This window comes from Lepidothrix coronata, unplaced genomic scaffold (genome assembly GCF_001604755.1).
Source record: "Lepidothrix coronata isolate B3197 unplaced genomic scaffold, Lepidothrix_coronata-1.0 Scaffold58, whole genome shotgun sequence".
In the NCBI taxonomy this organism is placed as follows: domain Eukaryota; kingdom Metazoa; phylum Chordata; class Aves; order Passeriformes; family Pipridae; genus Lepidothrix; species Lepidothrix coronata.
The window spans coordinates 3,108,171-3,129,916 of NW_016690238.1; the positions used below are offsets into that span (position 1 = coordinate 3,108,171).

At 39.7% G+C, this 21,746-nt stretch overlaps 1 protein-coding gene across 1 annotated transcript in view; it reads right to left on the reverse strand.

Moving 5' to 3' along the window:
• The window catches only part of UBE2Q2 (ubiquitin conjugating enzyme E2 Q2), a 70,269-nt gene that overhangs the window by 26,008 nt on the left and 22,515 nt on the right, over positions 1–21,746 (reverse strand). Inside the window, exons 6-14 of the mRNA XM_017816736.1 lie at positions 20,984–21,040; positions 18,832–18,972; positions 11,463–11,547; positions 6,373–6,433; positions 4,224–4,314; positions 3,856–3,914; positions 2,585–2,633; positions 1,583–1,678; positions 538–618 (exon numbers count right to left, since the gene is read on the reverse strand). Coding sequence (XP_017672225.1) covers positions 538–618; positions 1,583–1,678; positions 2,585–2,633; positions 3,856–3,914; positions 4,224–4,314; positions 6,373–6,433; positions 11,463–11,547; positions 18,832–18,972; positions 20,984–21,040 — 720 coding nt within the window. The remainder of the gene's footprint in view (positions 1–537; positions 619–1,582; positions 1,679–2,584; positions 2,634–3,855; positions 3,915–4,223; positions 4,315–6,372; positions 6,434–11,462; positions 11,548–18,831; positions 18,973–20,983; positions 21,041–21,746) is intronic.

Here is a 21,746-nt window from a genome sequence, read left to right on the forward strand (position 1 = left end):
CAGAGGGTAAAAACAGGGTAAAACAAAAAAACAAACAAACAAACAAAACCACAGGTGTCTTCCTATTCTGTTGTAGAGTTTTCCATCCAGGACATCTCACTTGGACTTCTTGTATTTTTTTAGTCTCAGGTCTTTCTTTCCATTTTATCTCTTCCATAATGATTACTGCACTAAGGTCTTGCCACGTTGAAACAAAGACTTTCAAGGAAGGGACAAGCTCCCAGTAGATATTTCACTAATAAATAAGTCCCTTTTAAAGCTACAGTAACAACGAAGTTCCTAGACCAGCTGGCTGAAAACAAAATGGAGCTGCCTTTCAAGAAACAGTAGAAACACGTGGAAACATTTCATGCAAACTGGAGAAGTTGCAATGATTGCAGTCAAGTTCCTTTAAGCACTCTTGTTTTCCTAGTGCAAGAGGAGAAGGAAACACCATTTATGGTCTTCCCAAGCCAACATAAGACACTCTGTCACTTCCAGTTTCTCTGTGGCCAAACACCAGTTCCCAGGGTGCTCTGGAGACAAGGACAAAGTCACAAGAATATACATACCATTTTTCTCATGGATTTGTACTAGTGACTTATAGGACTGCTGTGCTCTTGCTAGATTATATTGATTCTGAAAGGAGAAAAAAAACCAACATAAAAACCTGCATCTAGACATGGAAGACTTAAGAACAGTTCTTCTACAAGGAAACTCTACAGCGGGCTTACAAATAAAACCCATGCACAATGTTGGAACATTTCTGGCTTTCCAGTACAAGGTTGTCAAGACAAATATCCTTATTTTCTCACTTCTCTGTCATAATGACAGTATTTTGTAGAGCCCTGCTGCTGGGAAGGCCCCTCCTGTCAGAAGGTTCAGAACCTGGGGTGAGTCAGAAGCATGTGCGAGCAGAACAGAAGGCTTCAGGCAATCCCTGCCATAACTCTGTCCTGCTCAGCTGGGTTAGGCAGAATTGTGATCATAAACTTTTACATCTTACCTGAACTGGTACTTAACAGACACCCAAGCGACAATTTTGCTGTCTTAAAAATTAAAACATAATTTGAAAGCAGCATTTAATTCTTCACAGTCTTTTAAGTTACGGTCTGTTACCAGCATGCACACTTGAACTGAATTGTGCTTTCAATTAATGCTGAATGGTGAGCTTTGACGTATTTGCATGTTATTATTTTTCCCTTTCTCATAAAACTTTGCAGGTCTCTCCAGCAATAGGAGAACTTCTTACCATGAATGTATGTAATCCTGGCTGTCATCTACAGCCCTTCTCAGAGCCAGAATATCCAAAACCTCCCAATTCTGATCCTCCTTCCCTCCCTCCCTTGCCAATGCAAGGATAGTAAAGTCTAACTACTTAAAACCCCTGCCCATCCCAAGGTTTTATCTAACTCATATGCTCATAATTACATAACAAACTCTTAATTGCCTCTAAAACACTCATACACATGCACTAGACATCAAGACAACTCAAAATGCAAATATATTTGCAATGACAATTCTGTCATTAAACATCTGTGCAAGTCAACAAAGAAATGGAAGCCTAACAGTGATTTGTGTAATTGATAAACAGCACATTTACCTTATTGGCTCCAAACTGTACTCTGGCTTTTCCTTTGACTAAAGTGGCATTGATCTGCATGATGACTGATTCTATTGAGTAGGCACTGCTCCAGCCCTGGAGGAGGAAGGGAATATTAACATGTAACATGTAATTGTTTCTTGTGCTCACACTGTAAATCTATTTTGGAATGTGTGCTTTGGGATTATTTTTTTTTTCTGAACTCCAGTTTTACTTTTAACTACTTGTTTTCAGTTAACTTTTATTTTCCACAGAAAATCTGTAAAATGATACACAGTATTAGTACTAAGAACTTGTAAGGAAAATGAAAAGGCTGAATCACACATTTCCAAAATACAGCAAGACAGAAACAAAAAAGTTCCATTCCTACAGCACTTACACATTTTCTGCAACATCACAACAGAAATTACAACTTCTTGTTCCAAGAAGCAGAAAAGACTGATATCTAATGAAGTCATTCATTGAGCTGTGAGAATTTTGCTCCCACGACTACTATTGCTCATCTCTGCCATTGCTCTACCTTCCAGTGCTCACAAGAGCTTCTGCCAGAGCCTGCAGATAGTTACTTCATTCATTTACTTATTTAAAATCACTCTGTCTACACAAGAATAACCTATGCCTGGAATCTCCTGTATTCCTCCCTTCTCCAGAGCTGACTCTGTGCAGTTGAAGAGACTTCTGGAAAAGAAAACAATGTGTCTTGTTCCCCAGAACTCCCTCTTCACACTGGCTTCCTCACAGAAATTCTGAGAATGCAAAGGTGATGTGCTCTCACTTCTTCTGCCTCTTCCTCAGATCTCTTGTAAGCCATCCAAGGTAGAAAAGAAGATCTCACACAAGATCTGCAAGGCAAATCTTGTGGGACTGAGGTTTATTCCACCATGCTCCCTTTGGAGTGTGTAATTTATTCCACACAGGAATCCTTCAACTCAGGGAAAACACCTATTTTTATTATTTTAAAGCATGTTTTGTTATTATCCAGATAACAGAGCCCGTATTCACCTGTTTAGTAAGAAGTTCCATGCATAATGCACCTCCACCTAGGACATACCTAGAAACAAAGGTGAAAGAAAATATATTTGACATCAGCAGTTAGTAAAAAGATGCAACTGCTCACTGCACTTTAAGCTCTTGCCAGCTCGTTTGTTAAACTCCTTGTTCATAAAGCTGAAATGCCCTTTAACCAGAAATATATTGGAACTAGTGAGCCATGTTATACTCTTAAGCAAAGAAGATTAGCATTGTGAGACAAAAAAAAAATTGTTTGCTAACTAGACTTGGTTAAAAACAGTGACTAATCTAGTGTGCACAACTGCTCAGAGACACTGGAAAAGAGAAAAGTTGCTTTTTATGGCTACGCTACATAGGAGTGATGGGTAGTTCAAAAAAGCCAACAACAGTCAATTCTGTAAAGAAATTTAACACAATTTCCAACAATGCAGGTGCACCTATAAATCAAATGAGATAAAGCAGATCTTTGCTTGCTCTTTTCCTATAAACTCCTTTCTAATCTCAATAACACTTCATGGTGCATTGTGCTGACTGAGACTCAGCAGAAGGCCTGAGCACCACAAAACCTGGACAGAGGGAGTAGAATTGACCACTCCCAAAATGTGGTCTGCTCTAGGGTCAAGGCATTCAAACCATTCAGAGGGAAATGACCGCTGAAAAGCTATTCTTTGTTTCATTCTACAAAGTCCAAGTAGAACAAAATGAGAATCCAAAGAGTGTTTTCTGGTGTTCTGCTCGTTTAGTTTAGAGACAGCAGCACCCCTCATGAATGCTATTTAACTGCAGTAACCATGGCTTGAATTCAAAAAAGACACACAGCAATTAAAATCAAATCAGGATCAGCTATCACAGACTGCATTTTCAAATGCAGGTATCATTTTCTGTCACCAGAAGATGCATAAAAGCCTTGGAAGGTGAATTTAATCTTCTCTCCATGGATATATAAGAGTTTCTGTGCCACAGACAGCACTTCAAACATGCTTTAGATGACATTTGGAGCATGGTGTCGATTAAATGTAGTGGGTTTGGATTAGCATTCGAGGATTTTTACACAAAATCTTTATGGCAGTGTTACAGCAAGAGAGAACCAGTTAGGACTATACAGCAAATTTAAGGCAACACAGGGATCAAGACCCATTCAAAGCACCAACTCAACCATCCACAAAGAGGGCAGTTCTGGAACAGTAGGGCAGGCACAGAGGTTTTCAAGTTGTGACACTTTTACCACGAAGTACAATTTCTGTAGGGCAACTCAAACCTACCCTCCTGTGAGCACAGGAGACACCACTCGCACAAAGGGAGGATCAAAAGGGAAGTTATCCTGAAAAGAATAATAAAAAAAAACAACAACAGGTTAAGAAATTATTTCCTAAGCAGAAAGTATTTCAATAGCCTTATCTGGTAAATCAGATTTGAAATAGTGCAATTTTTCAGTTCTGTCAAAAATCACTTTTCCACAGTACTGGAAAAAAAGAAGCATTTTCTGGGAAGCTTTAGTGCAGTATCCTTTCCCCCCCCTTTTTTATGCTACAGATCCATTTTTACCCAAGTAACAGCTGAGGGTCACTTCACTCACTTTCCATAGTAAACCTCAAATTTAACCACAGCATTTCTTCCCCCAGACACATACCTTAAAAGAGAAGTTGAGTAAAATGTATTCTACACCTTCTTTTTCTTTTAAGAACTGAAGATCACTATGCAGTGGGCTATCAGGGTCAACCCTGTAAGAGAAGCAGGGGGGAGATCCTGGATGCAGTTAACATTTTCACTACCTGTAAACAGTAATTCTTCTCAAAGACTTCCTTTATGTAATTACAGTTTACAAACTGAAATCTAAGGTGAACTCTAGAAAATTCTTGCTCCTTTTACAAAGTAAACACTTTGCCATGAGGTCAGCCTGAAAGTTTGCTGCAATGCACTACATTCCCAATGCTATCAAGTGTTATTTAAACACAGCACAAAATAAGCTGTTTATTTGAAGAGAGCACTTTTAATTCTCTTCAGTTCACTGGAAATCTATGTTCAAAAAAAGAAGGGGAAAAAATTAACAGGAGAACTGTAGTCATCTAGTTTTCAGTACACAGTTAGTGAACCCTTTATGGAATATGTAATTGTAGTTCTGCATCAGCTGTTAAAAGTAATTTGCATCAGCAGAAATACTAAATCCAGCAGCTTCTGCTCAGCAGAATTTCAACAACTGCTTGTTGCAAAACGCTGCTGATGAGCAGCCTGACCATTAATTCAGTCACTACTGGGTCAATCCCACCCAAGCTCTGACACCCCATCAGCTTTTAAGAGAGACTTTTCAAAAAACACCTGCAGCAAGCCCAAAGCATACATTAAAGGGACTGACAGGCTATTAAAGCCAATCCTCTGCTACAGGTGGAATCACAAAGTTATGAGATCCCATTCCAGAATTACTTGGGCGGTTTATCCCCATCCTTCCAGTCTGAAGTTGTTCAGAAGAAAAATCTTCTGTGCTTAGAAACCTCTTGTTTCCAGCCATAGCTTGTCAGTGTGACTCGTTTTAGTTACAGTGCTGCTCCTCACTCAAATGGGCTCTTTTATCTGACATTTACCCCCTTGGCCAGTCTGCACAGTTTGTTTGTTTTCAGACACTTTTTGCCGTGATGAACAAACACAACACTTATTCTCTTAGTCATTCTGGAAAGCATTTGCTGCATCCAGCCCATTTGCTCTTTCTTGAAGGCAGAAAATGAGGCCTGTTCACAGCACTCCAACAGAGGTTTCCAACCACTGCACAGTGGTTTGAGCACTTTGTTAGAGGTGCTCGACAGAAAAGGCCTCCTGTTACATGACACAGATTTTTCTGACACGTCATTCCTGCCATTTTCAGCTCCAAAACATTCACAGGCTCCTGATTACACTGAGGAGGAAAAAACCTGTGTTTCAGCAGCTGGTGGCCCAGCTGTACAAGTCTCAGCCCTAGGACAAAGCAGCAACTCCTACAGGCAGGTCCCCACTGTGCTGGGACAGCCACGTCCTTGTCCTGATTCACCAGGACAGATCTCAGCTGAGGGAAGCTCTTTCATCCACTGCCATCTTTTGCAGCCCCCCAGCATGGTTTGGGTAGGCTCTTCCTTTCTACAGGGTACCTTGTGTGATGGCAGATGGTCTTCTTACCAGGAATAATTTCAATATAACACCTCTAGGATTACAGCTACTGGACTATGGACACAACAAGATGAGTTATGTACTGCTTTTCATTGTGTGTACGAGGAGATGAGAGAAGACAAATTATATATAATTATGTAACTCACATTTGTGTGATATCTAAAAGTTTCAGTCCTATGTCTGTTCAACTGTAGAAATAAAGAACTAATGACACTAAGACAGTTCTGTTCCTTCTTACATCTTGAATGAAACTAAAAATTGCATTTTCTTGACATTAAAAACAACTAAAAATAAAACCATCTAAAAACTCCAGAAAAAAAAAACGTTCATCATTTAAGGTTTCATATTTTGGAGCAGTTTTAGAGAACTGAACAGTAATGACAGTTACTGGATTACACACTGCGTTGGCAGTGCAAAGAGGGTTTGTCTTTTTGCCAGCTCAGTTACTACAGTTCCATATCTACACATTCCTGTATATCAGAATTAGAGCCACTATTTAGTGGCTACAGTTACCATTACTACTTTTACTACTGTAACACACTATTTTATATGCTCTGGCTAGAGATTCTCATTTATCTAAAGTAAGAATCTCTGCAGCAATAATAAAAGATTGTTCAGAATATGAAAAAACTTGAATAACTTACTTGAGGAGCTTAACATGCCATTCATACAAGCTGTCATTTACCAGTTCCACTGAATATATCCCTGTAGAAATATTAATGGGATTAATTATGCACTAAAAGCATTACAAGGTAAAACGTAGCAAAAACATTCTTTGCATTTAAGTACAAATACTGTCAGTAGATGTAAGCAATGGGTAAGATACTGTCACTGCAGCACACTCTTCCTCTACTACAAATAGCAGAAGCACTTCTGAGCAACTCCAAGGAAAAGAGTCTTTTCACTTCCATAAAAAAAATTAATCAAAATGGCTTTTTGACACCTAACCATTTCCCCTTCAGACTTTCCACAACTACAAGTCCAGCTTGCTTTTTACTCAGTATATTTTACACCCAGTACAGGACCAACATGCTTTTAAGACACTTAACACACAGTCTGAGCGTGCAGCACTGGATTTCACAGGCTCTCATCTGCACTGGCACACCAGGACAGGACACTGGACAGGGTATGGAGCAGAAACCCAGAAGATACTGCATGGGATGGAGCACATTCCCAACAGCTGACTGAAGGAGCCAGAAAGGTGCACTGTCTGTGGGAGCCAGCTGGTGATTTCCAGTGGTCTGTTTGTTTTAGGGATGTTCCACAATAGTTGTGCATTCCACTCACAGGGAAGGAGGGAAGTTATCTGCCATTTGCTTGCATATTCAAGCTTCCTCTCTGCATAAATTCACAAGCAGCCCAGGAAAAAGCCATAAATCTTTACCCATTAGACAAGATTTAGAACATAGTATCAGTCATGTTCTAAAGTCTAATCTCATCCCTCACAGACTATTCATGTACATACACTAAACCATTAGGATTAAAACTTGTTACCTGGCCTAATATTTAACAGCATCTCTGCTGTTGATGTAATTATTTGGAAAACATATGCAAATCAGGAACCTGCCAAGGATTTCTGAAGGCACTACAACCACCACAGTGCAGTCACCACATTCCCTCCAAGGAATGGCATTATCTATTTCTGAGTTTTATTACTCCAGAATAGAGATCATCTTGCAGTCGAAACTTAGAAGCGTCGGTGCTTGGAGTGCAGATGACATTTCAAACTGTCCAGACACCCTTATTTCTAAAGCATTTCAAAGCTCAGTAAACAAGGTAAAGAACCCATGCCTGTTTCTCCTTACTGAGTGTACAAGGTAGCACAGCCAAGAGCATTACTGCAAAGTTTTCTATGTCTAGAACAACAACGTAGGCCTGAACACTCACTCAGCGTCCTCTCCATGTCCCTTTTAATCAGCAGCTGGTTCAGAGACACAACATTTCTGTCCCAGGATGAACTGAAGGAGCTATTAAGACCTTTTTCCAATTCCTCAGATCCAAGGACGCTATTTTCTGATTGACCTTCATGTAAGTGGAAGTCGGGAATTATAAGAATTTCGATTTGTACTGCTCTGATGTAACAACAAGAGTTGACGTTCAGAACTCTGCTCATTGTCAACTGCCATCCATGATGAATCTATTCCACTGTTGTATCCAGAATATTTTCTTCCACCTGCATCCAAATGGGAGTAAAGGCTGGAAGAAGCAGCCTCTCAGTATTGCAGCTTTGGCACCAGTATAAGTATAAAATACTTATGTTGGAACAATGGAACGAGTTACAGTGAGGATCCTGACACTACCCTAAACAACAGATCACAAGAGAACTTCAGTAGCTCGTTCATTCACTAAAGCCTCCAGCCCTACTCCTTTCCATTCCTCCCATCACCCCTGAAGTTCATGGACTGGTCCTTCAGCTCCAAGGTCCACACATTTCTCCACCTTCCCCAAAGGAGTGACTTGTGCTGCCCTTAAGAGCTGTGCTGAACCTAAACCAGAGGCTGCAAAAGGCTTCTTCAGAGAGACAGGCTCAGCCCAGCACTGACCAGCACGAGCCTTAACACAACAGCAGGAGGCTTCATCAGCCACTCCAGCACCCCAATTTTCAGACAAATAGTATCTGTATCTCCTCATGAACAGCAGCATGGTGGCTCACTGTCTTCAGACAGAAGCTTCTTAACAACACCATGCAAAGTTGAGGGGGGGGTTGTTTGGGGTTTTCTTAATAATCAAGAGGCGTTATTTGAAAGCAGCTCATACGCTTTTTTCTTAGTTTTGACAGTAAGAGGGAAAAAGTTTCTGTCAAGAAGTATTTATCTGATTAACATCAGTTTCTGAGGGGTCCTTCAGGTAGGTAGGAAAGGAATCAAGGTAAGTTCCTCTCAAACACACACTTTCCCTGTGCTTAAAGAGGTTTTTTTTGTTTTATTCCTCTAAGAGGCCATCTGTAGAGGTGATCAAATAAAAACAAGCACACAGAACCATGCAAGCAAAAAATTAAGTAATTAAAAGGTAAGAAGAAAAACAATTCATTCCAAAATAGAGGCATTATTTATGACAACTTTACTACATCTAGAAGTAACTCCTATACAGTCTTTGGATAAAAGGAGTGAGTGGACATCACTACATATGAACAACACAGCTGCTAAAGGTATAAAAAGATTTTGTTTGATAGCTCTAAATTCTTTGTTCCTCCCCTTCCTTTCCCAATCTCCCAAATTACATTAAGACCCTTGTGAATCTCCAACTTCATATTTGGAGCTTTGCAGGACTTGCATTACCTAAACAGGTTAATGAAACTGTCTAATTCACAGCAGAATAAATTTGCTGGAGTGCTTTTTGCTTCTGTTACCTCATATGAAGGTTATTTTTGGTTTCTTTAAGGGCAGTCCCTCACCTAGACTGCCCAGGTATAAGGAACTTTGCTGTTGAGAGCAAGCTTGTCATCTTTTGCCTGAACTCCAACAGTATTATTTCAATTGATAAAGGAACTTGAGTTCTAAAATGGATACTACCCTCAATACACTTCTGCTGTTGAAGACCTCACTGTGTGTTTTAATACTATTTTTTTTATAAAACATTTTAACAGAAAATAAAAAATGTAAAGGACTATTGCTACAAATATCATTCCCTTCAGAACTCCCAGTATAGTCCTACTGTCAGTCCTAAAAACATGTAACCTCGCACAGACTAAATAAAGTGATCCTTTCCCAATTAAAAATCAGGCTTAGACTTTCTGCCTTGTGTTACAAAAAACGAAAGGAGTGTTAAATTCCTTTGCAACTATTACCAGAACCTTTAAGTTTCACAATGGTTTCTTTTGTGTGTTTAATTTTGGAAGAAATTAAATTAAGGTAAAAATGGTCCATGGAACAAGTAGTCAGAACAAAAATGACATTAAAAAAAGCCAGTTACCTACCATACCCATGGTGACAGTTGTCTCACAAAAGGCAGAACTAGGCTATAAAAGGTTTTGTGCACAGGAAAGAACCCATCCTTAAACTGGCTCAAGGTCACAGGCTAAGTGAAGCCATAAGGAGTGAATGTAGGTAAGTTTTATAACAAACAGCACCATTTACTGGCAAACTTTAGTAAGTGTGTCAGTAGAACAGTGTTTCAAAGCAGGATTACCACCAGCTTTATAGTGCCAGCCTCCACCTGACACTACTTCATTAACATGCTTTAGGGATGAACGTGAGGCACCCAGTTGCAGGCTTCTTACATATTCCCAGGTCACAAGCTACCATCAGTTACTACACTCACACTTTAGAGCCTCAGCTTTCTGTACAGTTTAGCAAGGTTTGCTTTTCCTCATAGTTCAGTCTTTTGCAACTAGTTAAGAGTTGTTATTAATCCAAGGCCAGGAAATGGCATTATTAAACAGCCTGAATCCTCACCCTACACTACACCAACTGCAGGGGCTCCTGTACCACCTCGTGAGGAAGCTCCACACAACAGCCTTTACAGGCAGGTGGGTTTGTTACAGCCAACCTTAGCTCTGATCACAAAAACAACCCTGAAGAACACAAATGGGCAGGAAAGGATCCCTCGTGACTTAATACAGATCTATTTCCAGGCTCTTCCCCAGACCCACTAATCCATTCCTCACCGGATGGCTGGTGATTAGGGCACCCTGGCGAGCACTCAGCTGCAATAAAGCCTAAAAGAAGTGGGCTGTGTTAGATCAACACCAGGTACACTGGGTTACCTACTCAAATTTATATTTGGACATTTTACCACTGTCTGCAGGTACTTCAGCACATAAAACAATTTACTAGGAGTTAAATACGACAAATCAAAGCAGGAGCCTATCGGCTCTTCACCTCTGTCCTTTTACACAAGATTGAAATGCTGTTGCCAAGGGAGATTTAAGTCCACTAGAAATAAATCTGGGGAGAAGTTCAGAAGAGTAAAAGATGATTAAAGTTTAGATTGACTCTCTAATGGGGCGTTTTGGCAGACCTAAAGGAATAAAACTTGCCCAAAATCTATGTAATTTCTACTTCTTGCATGGTAGCACTCAGACAATTCAATAAGCTGATTCCTTTGCTGAGCTGGTTTAGATACAGGCCCTACAGGGAACACATGGAACAGGCAACCACCCACCTAAAGATAATCACTGTTCATTGTTCTAACCAATTTAAAATGCAAGCTTGTTTTCTACTGTCATTTGTATAATTGTTCCAAGGAATACATGGAGCTTAGGATCAGATTAACACCATCACAAAATAACAGAAGGAACAGCAGCATAATTAAGGTTAAGTCATACATAATAAGTAAATCTGATGCTGTTGAACACAAATCCCTCTACAGCAAACATGTTCCTGTGAGCAGTACTACCCTCCAGGAGAGGTTTAAGCCTCTGCCCTACACACCTTTCAGGTTGTTCTGAAAACTCAAGTCCCACAGGAGTAATCTTGAGTTCTTTGTAGTCATCCACCCCAAGAGCACTCTCATAGTTACACCAATCCTACTGATTCTCATACAAGACTTTATGTGACAAAAAGAAAGAACATTTTACAGGATATGTATACCCTGACTTGTTTTCTCCCCAAATGCAGTACTTTATGTAATGAGATTATATCTAATTTATCTATGTATTTTTATATATGTGCACACATGGATATACACACACATACATATTTAGGACAACAAAACACAGAAGGATTAGCAGAAGTATTTGCCAAGAGAATTCTATTAAGGTGTATTTCAAGAAGGGCAATCTGAGGCATTTTACCTGTTTTATAACTCTGTGATCTATATATATCCCTGAGTTCTTTCATAAGTCGATCTGAAGCCTGAACTGACCCAGAGACTGCACCCTGAAACAAACAAACAAACAAAAAAAAGACTCCAAATAAGTGAAAAGTCATATTTACAAACAGCTTTATTTACATACAAAGTTACACTAACTAGAAGGTATTAACAATATATTCATTTCTGTATGGAAATTAGTTTTTTTTGAAAAGTTAAGCATTCTAATGAGATTACTCAAAAGAAACAAGGCACTCCCTCTAAAGCAGTACATTAATATATACTACAATATGGTATAGGTGATACAAACTTTTAACCAAGGTACAACAGGTATTTTCCTGTAAAGGAGCTAAATCTCTCTGGCATTTTAATTTCCAAAATGGATCCACAGTACATTTCTGGCAGCAAAACATTTTGTTTTCCCTTCTGCTTTTATGCAACAGAGAAGCAAGACCAACCAGTATATTTGGAAAATGTGAACAAAAGCAATATTTATTTGCAGTAGATGAAAAAAATCAACACCTCCACAGAGGAAGACCAAGGTAAGTAAACCTCAAAATACTTTTTGTGATTTGTCACAGGCCAGAAACGTCTTTGGTTTTTTTGTTGTTTTTTTTTTTTTTTTTTTTTTTTTTTGTAGGTCTTTTCTGTTTTCTCAGCACCTTGAAGTGATAGAAAACCTAGCACCCAGTTTCTGAACCCAGTATTTCAGCCTGAGATACAGTGCTAAAGGGAAAGAAAAATATGGGATAAAAGAAAAAAAAAAAAAAGAAAAAAAGGAGACCAACTTTAAGTGGTATGCATATAAAATATAGGATTGGCTCTAAAATCCCCCAGCTACTGACACACTAATGAACACAGCAGCCACCCAGTAACTGATGTCTCCTTCCAGCAGCTGCTGCTGCACTGATGTGTTCTGCACACATCACCAGTGCTCACATTTCCATGACCCTGGTATTCAGTTTTGCCTCAAATCTTCTGGGCTTTAAAGTGAGGACAGAACCTTTTCCTCATACAAAGTTGAAGGGCTTATCTTGAACAACATGATCATCAGAAGTACCTAGATTACTCTCTCCAATTCAATGCCAAAGCTAACAGGATGGATTCTGATACTGAACTTTAGATATTACCTGATTTCTCTGTTATATATTCCATCCAAAATATCATTTTAGGTTCAAGATTTTTGAAAAACAGAGATACAAGGTAGCATTACAAGATTTAAAACACAGAAAAGGAATGAGGACTCCAAATGAGGTAAGGTAGGTATCACCCCGAGCCCCAAAGCTGTGACACTTGGGCTTTCATCAGCAAACAACCTACAAACAAATACTTTTTGGACAGAATGCCAGAGAAGTATTTCTGGAGGAATATGAAACAGCTGTGACCATTGCCTAATACCTATACCATCATCCTATTCACCTGAAGTCATCAGTGATGTTTTATATTCTACAAGGTCTTAATTGTAGAACCAAATTATCACTTACTGATATTTAATTCTTATTAACAGTTGCTTGATGCTAAAGCCTCCACATACTCCTGTCTTCCCTGTGCAGCAGCATCACAGAATATGCTTAGCTGCACACTAGAGTCTGTAGACTATTCTTTAAAGCCTATTCATTTTCATATGCCACTGGATAGAATTATGCAGATTACTGAAATTCCACTAGTTTTTCTTAATGGACCAGTATGAAAAATGAACTTTGGAATTAAATATGCAAATAACAGGCAACTCCTTTCATGTGATTCAACAAAAGCTACATAAAGACAGTGCACCAGACCAGTCACTTCTCAGTTTACTGAAGCCCTTCTCGATAGAGCAGTATCAGATGAAGGGATTCCTCTTTCTATAACACAAGTACATGCAATTTTATGGAAAAAGTTTGTTTATATACATTATTAGCATATTACTACTATTTATGCCCACTATTCACAGAGAGATGAAAAAGAAGCATTAGACAAGTTAACACAACATGTTAATCACCATTCCTTCTACAGTTGTTGTTTGTGAGTGTCAAGGCTGAGACTCAATGTGTTGAGTCTGCAGGAAAACTTCATGGAGAAGTGTCAAGGTTCTGGTTTTCTTCTGTGCAGAGCTGTGCAATATCCTTGCCCCTTCTGCTGTATTTCTTACTGAAAGAAGGAGTTTTCTTACATTTTTCACAGAACATCAACCTCTGTATACAGGCAATTTAAAAACAAGCTAGATGGTCAAAACCATCCTGTGGAAAACTAGTTTCCTCACTGCATCTTTATTTCCATCAAGTTAAACTACTGAATTTCTATACATAACTTTGGAAGGTCATCTTGGCATATCAAAGTGTGATTAACTTCTCTACTGTAGACATTTAAACCCCAAAACTTAACACACCCCCATACCCCTGACTGCCATTATAAATGCTGATAAAATGAAGTCGTATTAAAAATGAAGTCAGTTTTAGTGTGTGTAAGTAGCCTCAGTAGACCTGGTCTATAATACTGTTTTTCACCCTTTTTTCCTAGGACCTTCTAGTTGGGCTGCCCACTCTACATAGCAGTATTAAATATAGTTACAGTTGCTACTCTAAAGAATCCATAGACTGCAAACCAGCAATCTACAATTAGGAGAAAGAGGATAGCAAGCTTAACCTCAGCAGTTTAGCACAGGAGCTTATTTTACTTGCTCTGAACTAACTCTGAACAACTTGGAGAAAGCTGGAAGAGGAAGGTAACTTATGGTAACACCAACCACCACTGCTCTAAAATACACATCTTCATTCTGGAATCACTTTTGGGTTTTATAGCTACTGTTAAAGTGCAGTTTAGAAGAAAGTACTACTTGCATCATATCATTGTATGATATAGAGCAGGCAGGTCAAGTTTTGACTATAAAAGCACTAAAATTAAAAACTCGTTCAGTAACTTGCTATATACAAGTTATAATTCCCAAGACTGAATTCAGATATAAATAACAGAGTATCCTTCTGGAAAAATGGGACTTGACACTCCAAGAGAGTTCAAGTTACCATTTCTGCACTTGGGAGATCAAGATTTATGGTTGCAACTGTCTTGGGAACAAGTGATCAATCATGGGATCTGACAGGTATCTGTCACATGGGGCTGATGCCATTTCATCTGAATTAGTTAATAGAGCTGCCAGACAAGACTCAAGTGATTTTTTTTTTCCTATTAAATAATCAAATAGGCACAAAAAGCCTCACTTGATCATCCTCTCCTGTACAAGCATATCTGTGGTTCTCCAGAAGAAGGGGCAGGTAAGCTGGAGAAATCCCTGCTGCAGGAGGGAAACATCTTTGTGGACAACATGCCAACTGCTGAGAGCTGCAAGTACCAGAAATACCTGGTGCAGGAATTCCCAGAGCCAAGACTGGGGGACAGAAATAGTATTAATGAGATGCATCACCACAAGCTTGTCCTGTTCTCAAACTCCTCCCTTTCAGGATGTGCCTCTGCCACTGTCAGAAAGGTGACACTTGAGCAGTGCAGCAGCTGGGCCAGCACTTGCCACTGCCCAGCTCTGTCTGCACTGGGCCTCCAGAGACAGGAGGTTTTTCTTTTCCCCTTCCAGTCCTCAAAACACAACCACAGTCTGCCCCCCTCCCCAGGTTACATGAGGTAGGAGGTCCAGTTCATTGCAGTTTTAGATCCCAAGACCAGAATGTTTTCTATCTGAAAAGTACTGTCACACATCAAAGCACTACAGGAAACCATCTCACAATACATTATAGACATTAATTATTATTAATATCTGTAATATATTAATATTATAGATAATTTAGCCACGAGACCAAAAATCACCTGCTCAAACAAAACACAGAAACTTCTCCAAGATAACAAAATAAAATTTCAAGAGACCCAAAGAGAGCTAAAGAACATGAGATGCTCTATTGTCCCAGAACTTTTGCAGTATTTGTGCAGTGTACATTCATTCCTGGAAGTTACAGTAGATTCACACTTACTTCAAGGATTAGAATGAAAATAAAAGTGACACCTTAGACTTCATAAAATCTGAAGACAAAAGTAGAGACATTTGAGACTTCTAAAGGAAAGTGCATAAACTCCTCAGTATGAAATGGGAAAAGCTAATAGCATTATCTAAATAAGAAAGGGATTAATCTCTAAAATGACTATGTGGGGAGAGACCTCTGAAAAGCAAGCAGCAGCAAGTTGTTAAATATTTGATGTTAATGATTCCGGTTCAAAGACCTCTTTTAACTCTAAGCAAGTGGTTCTTTAAAGTTATTACAATGTTAAGAGGAGGATTAATTCTTGCTCCAAGTTACAAACTGTACCACAAGCCAAATTTATTTCCTGATGCCAGCAAGAAGAATGGGATTAGGGATACTGCCAAGGAAGAGAACTCATTTACAAAATTAGTAGATAGACATGCTTAACTTGTATAATACAAACTCTAAAGTCTCCTATGACAAAAGTCTTGAGAAGCAGAAAAACGTCTTTAACCTGTTAGAAATAAATGATGATGGGGCTGCATGCACTGCTTTCCTAAGGAAAAGCCTTTAGCACAAACCATAACTTCAGCCTGTGCTGCAGCAAGGGGAGAGAGGACAACCCCTGGCTTTGGGCCAAAGAACATGTGAAGGAACTGTCTTCTGGCTGCACTGGGCACCAGCCAAAGCCTCCATCAGCCTTCCCATTCCCTCTTCCAACCAGCGGCACGGAAACGCCTTGGGTTCGTTTTACTGATCTCTGCTGGGGAAACAGAGTACCCCAAAAAAGCTGCTGGTTTGTGCAGGGAACAGACTGTGTTTAGCCACTGCATTTAAGTTTGTGACACTCATTCTGTCCTTGAAGAAACCCACCTGTGAGGGCTGTACAGACTGAAGTTTTGCTGTGTCAGGATACCGAGCAAACTTCTGCTCTCTCAGGGCACAGTTAACACCTTCTATTAAATAGAAGTCCCACGTTCTGGCAGCACGAAAGGCCACTGAAGTGCTACTAGGTGAGCTCCTTCCCAGGTCAGTAGCACAGCTATCATCTTCTGTTCCACAGCATTTAAGAGTAAACCCTCACAAGTCCTTCGAGAAATTATTTCAGCAGCGCAGCTATTTCTGGTGACCCACAAAAACACCACAGTTCCTCAGCAGCAGTTGAATACCCTGTTCCCTGTACTCAGCTGACCTTGTTTATGCACCAGCATCAACGAGAGTGTCTTGGCATGAGAAGCAGCTATTATGTAAGTTGAGTCTGCTGTTGTCAAACAGAAAACCAGCAGTGTTCATTTCAGCTCCACTAAACGTGGAAGGGGAGAAAAAGCAAAAGGAAAGGCAATATTTGCCAAATTGGAAAGAACAGACAGCAAAAGAAAATCTGCAGTTTTAAGAGGCTTCCTGCACTAAGAATGCTGACACTACAAAAACCTTCTTTCAGTTCTACCAAATTTTAGATGATGGTAAAGCAGGTCATGCCTTTCAGGCTGCAAGAGAATTTAGTTTCTTGAATAAATAAGGAGTCTTTACCACTAGATCTGAGTTATAAACACAGAAATACACAGAAATTCAATAGGCATCTTCTCAAACTGTGAACATTTAAGTTTAAACAAAAGCAATAAATGACTGTTGCATTTATAGTTAGTCAAGTCTCAAAAACAGACTACACAGCAAATGCAGTTTGGCACCTTATGCTTACCTGTTTTTAAGTAATGAAATACTGGTCAGGTTTAGGTGTTGTGGGGTTATTTGGTTGGGGTTTTTTTGGTTGGTTGGTTGATTGTTATTTTTCCCCTCAGGGGTCATCATTACTGTGCACTCCCTTCAGACCATCTGATAGGTAACTACTGAATTCACACACAAATCAGAGCAGTTTCCTTTAGCCAGTTACCTCACGCTGCCATTTCTGCAGAACATAAGTCTCAGGTACTTTTGACAGGTTTGCAGTCAAGTCATATTCAAACAGCACAGGGACAGCAGCAGAACACTGGCAGCTGAGGAACTCAGGAGCATTTCTGCTTCATTTCCTTTCAAAAGCAGGTGGCTACACACTGAAACTCTTTCCCCTGGTAAAGTGTCAGTAACCAAGAGGAAGTACTTTTTCTTCTATATTAGAAGACTCAGTAATTCATGACAAGAAATAGTCAAGATGCTGCTAACTAAAGGAGTCTTTTCCCTGAATTCCTATGATAACTGGATCTATCAGGAGTGCACCCAATATTAAAAGTGGATTGGTTTGGCTAGAGGCAAGCACTTCCTATATAGTTCTCACTACAAATGAAAAGAGGTTTACAACATCAATTTTCTTGAATCTAATATAATTCTTTAATACATTTTAGGCTTTTTAGGAGATATTTGCTGGAAAAATCATCAAGTATAAGAACTAGAACAAAAATGCAGGTGTGTTCCTTACACACCAATCCTAAATCTTATTCCTTTCCTAAATAAATATTTACAGGTCCCTTCCCTGCACCTCACTACTGCTCACATCTTCAACTACTGGCTGAATGAGGAGCAGCACAGCTTGTGTCTGGACATGATTTACATGTCTGCTCACTTGCCAAACAACACAGGAAACCCTCTGGGCTCACACAGTGGGAGGCACCAGTTCAGGCACTTTCTCGCTGTACAGGTGACTTATAAAAATCTTAAAACCCCTTGGCTGAAACAGAAGTATCGAATTTCCTGCTTTACACATTTTAAGCCTCTATGAAACAGAAGTTTTGATTTCTTTGGGAGCCAGGTTAAATAAAATTAAGGTTGTATGACATCATCACTCCCTCCTACGTGCACTTTTGAGAAGCAGAAGTGTCTCTGGAACTTGGCACTTGTGACAAAACATTTCTAAACCTCTGAAAAACAAACCTTTTTTACAACTGCCTGCTGGTAAGATCCCTCAAAAAAACTGATAACAAAGCTGCAGAGCTGCTGAAGGCCCCTTGCTTCACACCTGGCATTAAAAAGAAACCAAAACCAAACCAACCCACCACCCTTCAGTAATTTCCATGTGGCACAGATATTACTGAAAAATAAATTCATGCATAAAATGTATTTAAGGCACAAATTCCTGGGTCCCATGATTTCTAATGTAGTCAGTTTTAAACATGGGGGTTTTTTCTACTTTAATAAGGGCTCAGCAACAGCAGCCATGCTCACAGCCTCTGTGCCTCCTGCTGATTCTGCAAGGAGGATGCTGTTCAAAACAAAGGCACCGAGCAAGAGACAGAGGGACAACCAAAGAGATACCTCTGGAAATGACACAAGCAGTTAAAGTCAGGTACAGGTTAATTTACTTGTAGATTCATAGCAGTGGGCTGGATTTGCTGAAAACCATCTCTGTTTTAGAGTCAGAAATATTACACAGAAGTATTGCAAAGTATTGCAGTTAGGATGGAATCATTAACTCACATTTAAGTGATCTTGCCTTTGATTTTTTCTGATTTTTTCTAAGATTGCAAGGTTTTCTTTTTCGATGCCTTCATCCTCAGACTTCTTCCCATCAACTGGTTCCTCCTCCTTCATATCATAGTGATCCAGATCCTCAATGTCCTACAGGATAGAGGAAAAGTTAATTGTAAATAACTGCACTGTGCTCTTTATTCAATGAAACCCTCTCCAAGAGCACTTGGAATACAGTCACATACTGCACAGCACTACATGTTTGTGATTGCTGGATGCCATTTCTATTTTGTTCTAACTTCATTCTCAGTCAAAACTGGAAGTGTAGGGAGCCCTCACACTACAAACAAAACCCAAATTCACAACACGTCTCTGGTCACAGAAACAAGCACAATAAAACCTCTGCACGAAGTCAGGACTGTAGTGCATTAGCCCACTAAAGTAGGTAGAAAACAGGGCTTGAGAATCCAAAAGTACCTGAAGCTGGGGTGGCTCCAAGATGTTTCTAAAAGCACCTCTCTTTTCAGTTCAAATCCTATCTACTCTACACTTCTGGCACACAGTTATTAACAGATCTGGTAGGGCTGCAGCAGTCCCTAAAGAAAGTTAAATATTAGAAAACTATGTGTACTTTACTCAAGGTGAACATTTCAGCTAAAGATCAGATGTAGGAATTTTGGAATTGGGACACAAAACGCTGTGGTCAAGCATTCTTGATCATACAAGCAACATTGCAGTTCTGAGTTCTAGACTAAGACACTGAGAAATCCTCTGCTCTGTGCTCTGACATGGGGTCACCCTGTTGCAGAGGAGCACTCTGAGCTTCAGGCAACTGCCTGGGAGGTGACTCAAGTGCTAGTTGTGGAGAGGAGGGGAAGGATGCAAAAAGGAAGCACTCCAGCAGCCACCCCAGCAAGCTCTGGTTACACAACTGTCAGACACACTCCAACATGCAGTGCTCTGCCACACTGGGGCTACTCTTCACACACCACCTGTTTGCATGGCAGGAAAACCTGGCCATAAACCCAAAGCCAGGGATGTCCTACAGCATGAGAACCACCTCTCTGGTGCCCTTGACAACACTGTTTCCTTCCACTGCCACAGACCGAGTATTCTTCAGAATGCTCGTGTTTCTCAAAGCAATGACAGAGCCCCAGGAATCGGCTGCATTCCCATTCACAACTTGGACTAGTCACAAGTTGAAGATATCACTGCCACACACAAAGCCACCTGACAGCTTATAAATAACAGTAGGCAATTTTTTTTGGTGCAAAGTAACCCAAACAGAGTCTAGAAGTCTGCAAGCAACGAGAGCCTTGTGTCAGCAGGTGTTCCCACCACCTTTACAGAAACACCAGCTCCAGCAAATGTGTTCTGGATCAGACTAAATATGGTGTAAACAAGGTGGCTTCAAATTAATTCCAGAACTTGGTAACATTTAGGTCATTTCTAAAGGAAGACCTTTTATTCGGAGAAAGAGTTGTTTATTCTTACTACACCTTCACTAAAAACCTAAATCTGAAGTACTCAGAACAGTTCTGCTACAGTAATGCTATTTAAAGTGGTTTAAAAAGCAAGCATTTGGAGCTATTCTAACAGGTAGCAGAAGTAAGCAAAAAGGGTAGTTCTTACTAAAAAGCTCATTAAAAGGAGCACCACGTTGCCAGACAGTGACAAAAAATGTTCAGTGTGTCCGTTTGGATGTCCTTCCATTTCCTTCAATGTATCAGAGTTAAAAACTAGCTCACCTGTTTAATGAGTCAGCAAACTGATTTACTCAGCCAGTCTGCTTCAATTTGGGAGACACTTCCAACTGTATCAGAGCCAGTTCACATGCTGCTTGAAATAGGAGTTAACAATGCAAAAACTTACTGCTTTGGCACACAATGTTATGAATTGTTTGACTAAAGCACAAACAGATGTCCAATTCTCTGTATCCAAGTAACCTCACAGCTGAGATCTAGGTTTAAGAAGAAAATTTCACTAGTTTTGTGGTTGAAGTGAAAGCTGACATTCAGGTAAACATCCAAATTTTTAAATATCTTTTCTGTTGAACTCTAGGGAGGTTACATTTTACTGTTTGGCTTAATTATTAGCCAACCACTGCAGAGCAAAATGCCAAAATTCTACTGGATTAGGACAATTTCATATATAGACATACTTCACCCATATCTTCTTCTTCCTCCTCCTCTGATGTAACTTCTTCTGTTGTTCCATTCTGCAATACAACAATGAAGTTTCTGCATAAATTCTGCTCATGTTCCTTCCTTTCAAAAACACAAGTCTACTTGCAAAGTGAAACAGTATATGTGAAAATTACACTTATCAAGGTCTGCAAAGGACTGAAGTTTAAAGTGTAAGATGCACAAAGATGCTTTCCTGCAGTATGGCAGTGAAGAGACTTTTGCATGAAGCAAAGAAATACAATGTCACAATTAATTCCAATTAAGTTCTAAATGGAAACTTTAAATTCAGATAAGGGATATCCTATTCTGAGACAGTGACATAAGCAGCAAACACAGCGAGTGGGTTACAATTCATGATCTCTTAACCATGAAATCAGATCATGGCTCTGACTAAAATCCATCTCCATGCTATACTCTTAAAAAGAAAAAACCCAACAAACTTTATACCTCAAATGTAAAGGCTTCTTTTTCTCACTATCTACAACTTCTGTGTAGCCACTACTATCATCATGTAGCCATTGTCTTCAGATTATTTGAAAACATTCCAAACCAACATACTGAGTTAATTTTTCATGGCTTTCTATTTCAGGATATCACTTCAGGCTCAGGAAGTCTGAGCTGCAGAAATCCTCAGGAGCATTCTAATGTGCTTGTCCTGTGCTTACTTATCCTTTGGAAAAGAAGGAATCACAGAATCATAGAATCAGCTGGGTTGGAAGGGACCTCTGAGATCATCAA